We start from the raw sequence: 12,497 nt of genomic DNA on the forward strand, positions 1-12,497 counted from the left end.
ATTTTCAAATCATTAACCTTTTTGGAAGGTTGGCTTTTGTGTGAGTGAATTGTCTTTTTGAGTAAACTGCTTTGCTAATGATAAGCCATTTGTGAAGTAACCAGAAGCCCATGAAGGATCCACCAACTGCCTGAGGATGTCTGGGGAGACTGACTCTTATAGTGTCACAGGTTTTCCCTTGGCCATTGGTGGAAGCATGAACTCTTCCTGAATTAAGGATGAATATCACTATTTCTTGGATCACAGGATAATTTTATCATCTCATTTAATCTAAGTGTGATTGCAAGAGCAAAAACAACAAACAAAAATGATAAAACAAATAAAGTAATACTAAAAATTAAAATCTAGACAGATTAATAGGCAGTGAATAATAATACTTCAATTTTATAAAGAGGATATAGTTTAAGAGATTGGTGGCATCATGTGAAGAATGTATCAAAAACTTCCTTGAATCAATATCAAACATCTCAGTTCCTATCAGGTTTTTTGTTTGTTTGCTTTGTTTTAATTATATTAAAGTGAGCTGAGATAAACAATTATGTTTCTGAAATTACATCTGATAACAAATTTAAGAATTGTCTCATATTGTGATTTTGTGCACCAGTCATTCCAGGTTTTGTCTGAAGGGTCCCAGCAGATTATTCTTCATGAGCACAGTAGCTTAGCAGCTGGCACATTATGTAAAGTTTTGAGATCTTGGTTATATAACATTAGAGAATATGTCTCTTGAAATACTTTAAATTGTACATCTTTTTTTATATCAGTCATGAAATTATTTGAGGAGGACTACCAGGGAAACAAAGCTATGCTATTAAAAAGAGGGATAAACACAAGTACTGCATGAGTGAAAGTACTATGGTCTATATCTAAAAGGGCATTGTACATTTATCATTGAAAACCAGGCAAGACAGAAACATAAATTTTAATAGTGTTGGTTTTCCTACCTCCAATCTTAGTGTATATTTCAGAATATTTTCTTTTCATTTTTCCATAATTGTTGGTTTACATAAACCCACATTTTATCCATTGGATCTACATAATTTCTATAAGAAATGTATATATTAACAACTAGTGTTCTTATATGCATAAAGTGTAGATAAAGGAACATTGCACACAAGCATGTATATTTATAAAAATACAAAATAATAAAAAATTTTTGGAATAATTTTTGATTAAAATAACAAATGCAATTCAAATACTTAAATGTAATATAATACAAAAATAAAAACAATAAGTATTTAGTTAATTAGAAAAATATGTCTAATGCTTTTATTTTCTCATCAGCAGAATTTATTGTAACTTCATTTGAAATGAAATTCTTTGATAGGTACACTCCCTGGATTCTAAAAAAAAATAATAAAATGTTTTAATTCTATAGATTTCATAATCATGGATGTTTTGATAATGCATGGCATTATTATGTGATTTTATTAATGAAATTTACTATGTAATTTCCATAGAACTTAAAACCTTTCTACTTAGCCTTCTGATGGCCAACTTCATATCTTTATTCCTTAAAGTGTAGATAGCAGGATTTAAGACAGGAGTAACAACAAAATCAACAATAGCAAAGAAATTATCCAGTGACTTAGTTGGGAAAGGCCACACATAGAGAAACATGCATGGTATAAAAAACAAAACCACTACAGTGATGTGAGCTGATAAAGTGAAAAATGCTTTGGATAAATCAGTTGAAGAATGTTGCCGGACAGTGACCAGGATAAAAATATAGGATAAAATCAAGAAAAAGAAGGTACACATAGATATGAAACCACTGTTGGCAGTGACCACAAATTCTAGTTTATAAGTGTCCATGCATGCAAGTTTAATGACCCTTGGAAAATCACAATAAAAGCTTCCTACATTATAGGGACCACAGAAGGGTAAATTTATGACAAAAATAAACTGAGACACAGCATGAATCATGCCTATGACCCAGGCAGCTATTACCAAAATCATACACTTTCTGAGGTTCATAATCATCAGATAGTGAAGTGGCTTACAAATGGCTGTGTACCTGTCATATGCCATAGCTATGAGCAGCACCATCTCCACTCCACCCATCACATGGATGAAGAACATTTGCACCATGCAGCTGTGAAAGGAAATGACTTTACAACCAGTAAAAAGATCAGATATCATCCTAGGAACTGTTGTAGATGAAAGGCCCAAGTCGATGAGTGAGAGGTTGGCCAGTAGAATATACATGGGGAAGTGTAGTTGAGTATCAAAAGTTACTGTGAACACAATAAAAAGGTTTCCAAAAATAATACCCACATAAAATACGGAGAAGAAAAAACAAAAGAAAATCTGCATTCCAAATGATTGTGCAAGTCCTAGCAAAACAAATTCAGGTATAATAGAAGTATTCACTTGACCCATTGGATCCTAAGGTAGGGAAGACAAGGAAAAATCCTGAAAGATAAGATGAATTAAATTTAGAGGCATCAAAAGTAAGAATGAATGTTTGTAACTTTAAATCTATCACTGTACCGGAGTTGTGGCTCAACAGTAGGGTACTTGTTTAGCAAAGAGTTTATACTAAGAACAAGTATTTTTTAGTTGATGTATTTACAAAATGTTGACTATTTACAAAATACTAGGAAACCAGGGTACAAGAGAATTATTGAGGTTGGAAAGAACTCCTTTCAAAATGATGTAGTATGTTATATGATATTTAATGATATAACATGTATTTAGGAGACAGTTCATAAATTTGGATAAAGTACATAACAGATTCAAGAAATTCAGGTGAAATATAAAAGATATTTAGATTGTAGATTATACCCTGGTTATCCTTTACCACTATATTTACTTATAGGGGAGGACCTTAGTCCTAAGTTAACTTGATATGCCATGCTAGCTTGAATCTCATGGGAGGATGCACCTTTCTGAATGGAGAGGGAGGAGGAGTGGATGGGAGGGGTTGTAGAAAGGAGGTGGGGGAAAGGAAACACGAGGAGAGGGGCAACTGTGGTTTGTATGTAAAATAAATGAAAAAATAATAAAAAGAAAAACAAAAATATTTAATGTTCTAGAGAGAATAATGCTGATAGCTTTACAATATTAAAATGATTAAACTATACAGTATGATACTTAAAATCAGGCAGGTAAAATGAACTATGACAGAGAAAACTGAGAAATATAACTGTATCTTTGTCTCATAAATCAATGAAATATGATAAAATATTACATTCTTGTTAAGTTAGAAAAATTATAATTAGCAAATTTATTATTATTACCAATTCATTCAAAGTGGCCCACCCTGGACAATACAAATTATGAAACAAAATCTCAGTATAACAAGTTTATTTATACATCAAAAAGGGAAGATACATTTTTAACACTTTAGGTAAATTTAAAATCATGTATCACGAATTTTAACTCCATACCTCTTAAAGAAATGCTCCTCCTTCTGGAATTTTACTTGTATAGATGTTATCTTCATTCACAAATACTTGTCACACGTTATTGGCCATGATAAAGCTTTAAGGTATTTTAAATAAGAACCATTAACTATAATTATATTGACTATACATGGATGTCTATGTTAATAAATAAAAATTGATAGAACTTACAATAGCATTATGAATTTTCTTTAAAATATTGAGGGGAAATAAATTGCAGAGTCCATAATATCCAGTGATAATGATAGTTTTTTATTTTTATAAGCTTCTAATTCTAATTTTGCATTTGATGGAATATTCATATCTGCTTTCCTCTCAAACATCAAATGGTCTAGCCATTTAAAAGAATGACAGGTATGCTGGGCATTGGTGGCTCACACATTTAACTCCAGCACTCAGGAGGCAGAGGCAGTCTGATCTCTGTGAGTTAGAGGCCAGCCTGGTCTACAGAACTAGTTCCAGAGTAGGTGCATATAGAATTTTAAAAACTGGGATTGAATCATAACTGATGAAATATAGAATGTTAACAATTTTATTGCAGATTTTCATATAACAAATAATATTATTTATGGAGTAGGCACAGTGACATCAGAGAAGGACTTTGTTTAATTTCTTGGGCTTTGTATAAGACTATCTAAGGTGGGAACTCCCTGGGGCATTCCACCCATGCAATAACAAAGCTTGTTTCTGCATTGTGTTGACCAGGGTTGGCCATTCTGAATGAATTCTGGTAATAATAAAATAACCATAAGGAAAAAGTGGATGCTCTTGTGCCCTAATTAGGCTCAGTGTGAGCAAGAATAGTGTTGTGGCATGTGAAAATAAGAAAGATACACAGTGCTCAGTCTGTGTAATCGGACATAAGTATTTTCAGTGATGAACATTTGGTAATGGCTATCCAATTAGTGTGCTCTTCCCTGGGGAAGGCTATTTCTCCCTCTCAGCATTCCTTAGTTACTATAATTCTTATGATAGGGTTGATGCTTTTCCCTATCCTATTTGCATGTCTACTTGTTTTTACCATGATCAACAACTGATGAAAGAAATAATTAAAAGAAGAAAGATACAATGAATGATCAAATAAACAGAAGCATTAAAATACAACAGAACAAGAGCTAATACTTTGGTAAGAATCTAGAGACTAATCATTCATATACTGTTGTAATTTCTATAATTTATAGCAATTCTGGTTAACTCTCAATTTCTTCACTGTTTCCTATATTACCCTATGTAAAATTTATTTATAATCTTTCAAGTCTTTTGCTAACGTACTTTACACATTGTAAAACTATTTCTTACCATATTAGCACATTCATAATTTTGTCCCTGGACTTCTTGTCCATATTTAGATCACCCTGTCTTCCAGGACAGAAAGGCAAAAATATTTGTAGAGAGGAATCAAACTTGAGAAGTATCAAAACAGTAATTAAATCATACTTGGAAGGTTTCTTGGATGTAGTGTTTACTGGGCTGAGAAGACTGTGGTTGATGACCTACTAAGTTCATCTATATCACTGGAAAAATAACACTAAAGAAGAATTATTTGTAGTGCTTATGGTGAAAATTTTCACAGTTTTAAAGTATCACATTTCAGCTTATAAAATCAACCACAAACCAATTAAGAATTAATCTTTGGGCTCTAGAGAACAACCTGAGCAACAGTAGAAAGGCTTCCTTAAATGCCCTTCTCTGATAATGAGATTGATAACTAACTTATATCCCATCATAAAACCCTCATATAGTAGCTGATGGAAACAGAAGGAAACACCCACAGCTAAACACTGAGTCAAACTCCTGGAATCCAGTTGCAGAGAGGGAGGAGTGATTAGAAAAGGGGTCAATACCAGGCTACAGAAACCCATAGAGACAGCTGACCTGAACAAGGGGGATCTCATTGACCCCAAGATTGATACATAGGAAGCCAGCATTAGACCAACTCAGACCCCATGAATGTGGGTCTCAGTTAGAAGGCCTGGACAGTCTAAGGGACCTCTGACAGTGGAACCAGGATGAATCCCTGGTTCATGAAAGGACTTTGGAAGCACATTCCCCATGGAGGGATACTCCCTTAGCCTAGAGGCAAGAGGGAGGGTCTAGACCCTATTCCAAATGAATTGACAGATTTGATGATCCCTCCTGGAAGGCATCACTCTCCCTGTGGAGTTGGGGGAGGGATGGGATGGGAGGGATGTCGGGGGACATGGAAGGGAGGGAGGTAGAAAGAACTGGGATTGATATATAAAATTAATATATATATATATTAATTAATCTCTGAGTTACAGTGATAGATTTAGAAATCATATTACTATGAATTTAATACTGTTGAAATAGTATTTTTCTTAGAGGATAGGTGAGAGACATTTTTTGAAGATCAAGATTCCAAACTATATAAACTATTTATTTGAAGATTGTTTTCATTTATAGAATGTATTTTACTGATATTATTTAATTTTTTTAAAATGTGGTGTCTACATTCAAAATATTTGGAACTACTTACTACATAAAGAATGTGATGCTGTCAGAGTTAATAGATTGTCTTGATGAAGAACAGGCAGAAGAGAAGACATACAATGGAAGAATTAAAATTAGTTGGAAAGATAGAAAAAAGCAGTGACAGGAAAAAAAAGAGAGAATCCTGATGCAGAAACAGGAGAATAAAGGGATGATCAGAATACACACTGTACAACTTTACATTGACCATTATGTTTTTAAATAGTACATATTATGAATAATAAACTCCCCACTTGGATTTCCATGTTACTCTATGTGTTTACTGGAAAGATGGAGAGCAATAGAGTAATTTTGGAGTAAATAACTACTGGCTTCAATAAGAGGGAAGAGATTAAGAATGCACGAATGAACATGACAGTAAAATATTAAGAGATACAGTGGATGTTTGATGGTTGGTTTGTGAGGTGATTCAGCTACATTATAGATGAGTCATCTTTCAAAAACTCAGAAGTCATTGATCAAAATAAGGCTTTTTCTCTCAGGAAAAGTTTTGTTTATCTTCGTCCTGATATTTATAGTTCTTCATGAGGGTAAACTAAGGCTTAGAAGTCTAAGAATTCTATTTTCCCAACAAGGTAACGCCTATATACAACTATGCCTGGAACATGTAGGAAGATGTCAACAAAATATTTTACAAATATATTTGTAAAAATAGCTACTAAACTCTTCATATGAAAAGCAAAATTATAGTTCCTTCCAAAGTACAGGGAAATTGAATTAATATACTGTTATACTTGTTTCTTTTGAGTTATGGGCTAAATATGTGAATATTTAAATAAATGAAGGAGGTCTAAGTCTTTTAAAAACTCCTTAGATTATTATTATATATTATTGTTAAATTAAGATGGACCCAGAGTGCTTGTTTGCACAAATAGTAAAACTGCAACAAAAAACTCCCAGTTTTATACCAATTAATGAAAATACAAACAAGGACAAAAAAACATAAACAAAACAAAACAAAACAAAAAAACAGTGCTTTATTTCTCTCTTCTTCAAACTGTTGATGATGGCATAACACTCCTAGGAATTCTTCAGGACCCAAGTCACTGTAGTGCTTGATGTTTTCCTGGAGGTAGTCACTTAAAATTTGTTAGTCATTGGAGTCGTAGGAATAGGTACCTCTTCAAACAAGAAATGCAGATACATGCTAAACAAAGCGTAGTAATAGAATTATGGCTTTATATGAAGTAGGAAAGGACTGTGAGAGAATGCATCTAACAACTTGATTCTATATGATATAGCCTAGCATAGTTAATGGTGTATTTATGGTAAAGTGTTAGAAGTCCAGATCAGAACCGGAGGTCCTAACCTCCAGTGTACTGGTGTTTGTCAATAATACTCTACAAATGCTTATGAGAAATAGTTACAAAATCTCAGACTAACGTATATTTTATAGGATCACTTGAACCTATTGAAATGACAATCTTAGTCTTTGAACTTATATTCAGCTTGATATAAAACTATATGTCATACTTCCTAAAGGAATAGTTCTCTTCCTACCCTACTCCCTTGATGGGCTCTACCAAATTTGCTTTTTTAAAATGTCTTCAAGTATCCTGGCCAGCACTTCAACTGGTGGAATGACAAAGAAGTCATATATACTGTTTTCCTACAGAAACCCTTGAAATGTGCCAGAATAATTTTAAGTCTCAAAATAGTTCTTCAGTTTATAAATTGCCTATAGCATTAAAATGTTGGAGAATGATGAAACTTCAACAGAAGAGTGGAAGTTAAAGCTTGAGATTATTATTCCCTTTTTAAAATATAATCATCAGATCTTAAGATATGCATGAAATAGCTGAGACAATATCCCTTATTGGTATAATCGAACATAAATTTTACAATTATTTGAAGGCAAAAACAAACAAAAAACAAGAAGCACATGTATCTTGAAAAATCTTCATAAGAAAGAAGCAAATGGAAAAATATAAAAAATTTGGGAGCATTGCATTACATAATGCAATGCAATTAAGTTAAATATCAAAACAAGAAACAATAATGTGAAATAAAGGGACAAAAATACTTCTGATAGGAATCATATCTGAAATAATAATTCTGCTGAAGGCAGCTAAGAAGGATAGATACATAAAAAGAAATATGATGGATCTATGATGGAACTATGAAGGTTTTAAATATAATATATCCATTACCTTCTGTCTAGTAACACTGGTGCACATTTTGGGAAGGAAAATTCAAGTAGCTTATTCTTCAGCTCTATAAGCAATGCTCCTGAAAACAAATGTATATGTATGATTTTTTTTTATATATTTGCAAAATAGATAATTATTTGCTCAGAGTGACCCACTGATGGAGTGGAGGTGGCTAATACACAGCTCATTAATAGTTTATCTTGGGAACTGGATTTTGAGTCACTGGTTTCCCCAAGAGAGAAATAGCAAAAGAGTTGCCTGGTTATCCAAGAGGGAAAGTAAGAAGATCCCGAGGTAATGTATCAGCTATTATAAAATATTTTCCTCTTTGAGTGATAATCTTATTGCATGAATTTCCTGAAGTGGAGTAAAAATATTTCAAAGGTGGATAGCTGTACTTTTACAAAATTAATTTTGCAAAAATTAAAAATAATCTAAATCTATTTATCTGAAAACATATTTCCTTTTTGTTGGTAATGCAGAATAGGTAAGTTCTTGCTATTTCATTATGAAATGTTTTGTTCCCTGTCAAAGCTTAAATGCCCTGCAAAACCAGAAGATGAAGGTCTATTTGAAAGTCATACTTTTATCATTTGAGTTGATTGATTATAAGTAAAATTTGTAAATCCTCAGGTCAATTTGTTTGGAGATTTTACAAAATATAGGTACTTTTAAAAATAATTTATTATTTAATATTTTTTCTTATTTTACATATCAATTCCAGTTCTTTCTCCCCCCTATCCTCTAAAGCTCCCCACCAATCCCCATCCCATACCCCATACACTCCCCAGGGAGGGTGAGGCCTTCCATGAGGGATCATAAAAATCTGTCAATTAATGTGATTAGGGCCTAGAACCTCCTCCATGTCTCTAGGCTAAGGGAGTATCTCTCCATGGGCAATAGGCTGCCAAAGTCCACTCCTGCACTAGGGATACATCCTAGTTCCAATGTCAGAGATTCCATAGACTGCCCAGGTTTCCTAACTGAGAACCAGGTTCAGGGGATCTGGGTTGGTCCTGTGCTGATTTCCCATCTATCAGTCTTGGGTCCGTGAGCACCCATTTGATAAGGTCAGTGTTTCTGTGGGTTTTTCCATCCTGTTCTTGACTTCTTTGCTCATTACTTCTCCCTACAACTCTCTACAACTGGATTCAAGGAGTTGGGCTCTATGTTTAGTTATGAGTATCTGCTTCTGTTTTCATCAGCTACTGGATGAAGGCTCTAGGATGGCATATAAGTTAGTTATTAACATCATTATCAAGGAAGGGCATTTAAAGTAGCCTTTCCACTATTACTTGGATTGTTGGGGTCATCTTTGTACTTCTCTGGACATTTCTTTAGTGCAAGATTTCTCTTTAAACCCACAATGGCTCCCTCTATTATAATATCTTTCTTGCTCTCTTCTATTCTTCCCTTGACTCAACCTTCCTGATCCCTTATTTCCTCCTCTAGTCTCTTCTTCTCCCCTGCTTTTTCTTCCAACTACCCCCCTGCAAACTCCCAGTGTGATCATGAGCTCTTGTCTCTTTCCCCTTCTCCAGTGGACCATGTATGTTTCCTTGCTTCTTTGGAGTTGTGGATTGAGGCTGGTGATCCTTTGCCCTATATCGAAAATCCATGTATGAGTGAGTACATACCATGTTCCTCTTTTTGTGACTGGGTTACCTCACTCAGAATGGTTTCTTCTAGTTCTGTCTATTTGCCTTTGTATTTCAAAATTCTATTGTGCTTTTCCACTGAGTAGTAATCCATTGTATAAATGTACCACATTTCCTTTATCCATTCTTCAGTTGAGGGGCATCAAGATTGTTGCCAGGTTGCTACTACAAATAATGTTGCTATGAACAGATGCTCTTGTTGCGAGAATGTGCATCTTTTGGGTATATGCCTCAGAGTGGAATTGCTGGATCTTGTGGTAGACTGATTCCCATTTTCCTGAGGAACGGCCATACTGATTTCCAAAGTAGCTGTACTTGTTTGCACTCCCACAAGAAGTGGAGAGTTCCCTTTTCTCCATGTCCTCTCCAGCATAAACTGTCATTGGTATTTTGATTTTGGCCATTCTGACAGGAGTAAGATGGTATCTCAGAGTTGTTTTGATTTTCATGTACCTGATGGCTAAGGATGTTAAATACTTTCTTAAGTGTCTTTCAGACATTTTAGATTGCTCTTTTGAGAATTCTTTATTTAGTTCTGTACCCCACTTTTTATTTGGACTATTTGGTGATTTGTTTTATTTTGTTTTTGTCTGCTTGTATTTCAAGACAGGGGTTCTTTATATTGCTTTGGAGCCTTCCTAAAGCCTCATCTCAAACTCACAAAGATCTGCTGGGACTAAAGGCTTGTGCCATTAACATCAGGCTGGGATTATTTGTGTTTTGGTGACTATCTTTTTGGGTTCTTTGTTATTTTGGAGATCAGCCCTCTGTCAGATGTGTGTTTGGTGAAGATTTTTTCCCATTCTTTGGGTTGCTGTTTGTCTTGTTGACTGTGTCCTTTGCCTTACAGAAGCTTCTTAGTTTCAGGAGGTCTGATTTATGAATTGTCAATCTCAGTGTCTATGTTACTGGTGTTATGTTCAGGAAGCTGACTTCTGAACCAATTTGTTCAAGGGTACCTCCCACTTTCTCATCTTCGAGATTCAGTCTGGCTGTATTTATGTTGAGGTCTTTGATCCATTTGGACTGAAGTTTTGTGCATGGTTATAGATATGGATCTATCTGCAGCCTTCATGCCAGCATTCAGTTGTGCCAGCACCATTTGTTGAAGATGCTTTATTTTTTTTCCATTGTATAATTTTAACTGTTTTGTCAAAAAAAATCCAATGTTGATAGGTGTGTGGGTTAATATCAGGGTTTTCAATTTGATTCTATTGGTCTACATGTCTATTTTTTTTGTCAACACCAAGCTGTTTTCATTACTATAGCTCTATAGTAGAGCTTGAAGTCAGGGATGGTGATGCCTCTGGGAGTTCTTTTATTGTGCAGGGTTGTTTTGGTTTTCCTGGGTCTTTTGTTTTTTCCATATAATGTTGAGTACTGTACTTTCAAGGACTGTGAAGAACTGTACTGGGATTTTGATGGGGATTGCATTGAATGCAAGATTACCATTTTTTTCTATGTTGATCCTGCCTATCCAAGAGCATGAGAGATCTTTCCATTTTCTGTTATCTTCTACTTGTTTGGTTAGCGTTACCCCAAGATACTTTATGTTGTTTGTGGCTATTGAAAAGGGTGTAAAGGGTGATATTTCTCTGGTTTCTTTCTCAGCCTATTTGTCATCAGTGTATATTAGGTATGCTGATTTGTTTGTTTGTTGGTTTTTAGTTAATCTTATATCCTGCCACTTTGCTGAAGGTGTTTATCAGCTATAGTAGTTCCTTGGGAGAATTTTTCAGTTCTCTTATCTAAACTACCATATCATCTATAAATAGTGAAAGTTTGACTTCTTTTACCAATTTGTATCCCCTTCATCTCCTTTTGTTGTCTCATTTCTTTAGCTAGAACTTCAAGTACAATATTGAAGAGATACAGAGAGTGGACCACATCATCTTGTACCTGATTTTAGAGGAATAACATTGAGTTTATCTCTATTCGTTAGATGTTGGCTGTTGGTTTGCTGTACTGATGGGAGATGCCATTATGTATATATGTTTCTCATACTGGTTAATAATAAAGCACTGTTGGCCAATAGGAAAGGAAGATAGGAGGGACTATGAGACAAGGAGGAAAGAGGAAGTAGTAAGGAGAGCCAAGATGGAGAGTCGGGAGAAAGCAGTATGCCGGCCGGCTCCCCATAAGAGAAATACATAGATCAGCAGAAATGGGTTAATAATTAAGATAGAGCTAGCCGATAAGAAACAAGTAACCAGGCCAACAGAATTATATCTAATACAGAGTCTCAGTGTGTTATTTGGGGCTGGTGTGGCGGCGGGACAAGACCAGCAACAGCAGGCAGAAGAACCATACTTCGTACAAATGGCGCCCACATGGCTAGTAAGAACTTCCACTTAAAATTTAACAAAAGCTTTAAAAAGGGTTTTACAAACAAAAGAACAGAGACAAGCAAGGTTTCTTAGTAGCAGCATTTTTCTTGGTTGAACTCTGTTTTGCGAGAGACAAGCAGATATTCACGCGGCTCCTTTAAGGTAAGATTCCTGACTCAGCATAAGCGACAAAAAACCACACGGCTTAAAAAAAAAATAAATAAAAAGCACTGCTAACAATTTATTGGTGTGTATCAGAGCTGGCAATGGCAGTAAACACATCTCCAAGTCGGCAACCTGCTGCTTGCTGCCCCGTAGACTAAGGCAGTGACCACAGCTTTCATTGCTGGCGGTAAAGGTACCCACCGCGATCTTTGATAACCACAGCAGAAACAACAAAGACTTTCATTTCAGCAATGTTGTTGTTTACCAGATAAAAGACTC

General features: G+C 34.8%; 1 protein-coding gene across 1 annotated transcript; it reads right to left on the reverse strand.

Annotated features, from left to right (window-relative positions):
- Nucleotides 1-1,443: 1,443 nt before the first annotated feature.
- LOC127221742 (olfactory receptor 4F17) lies at nt 1,444-2,382 on the reverse strand. Its single transcript, XM_051183749.1, has one exon. It carries the CDS (start codon nt 2,380-2,382, stop codon nt 1,444-1,446), a length of 939 nt encoding a protein of 312 aa, XP_051039706.1.
- Nucleotides 2,383-12,497: the final 10,115 nt, after the last annotated feature.

Source organism: Phodopus roborovskii, unplaced genomic scaffold (genome assembly GCF_943737965.1).
Source record: "Phodopus roborovskii unplaced genomic scaffold, PHOROB, whole genome shotgun sequence".
NCBI classification, from domain to species: Eukaryota; Metazoa; Chordata; class Mammalia; order Rodentia; family Cricetidae; genus Phodopus; species Phodopus roborovskii.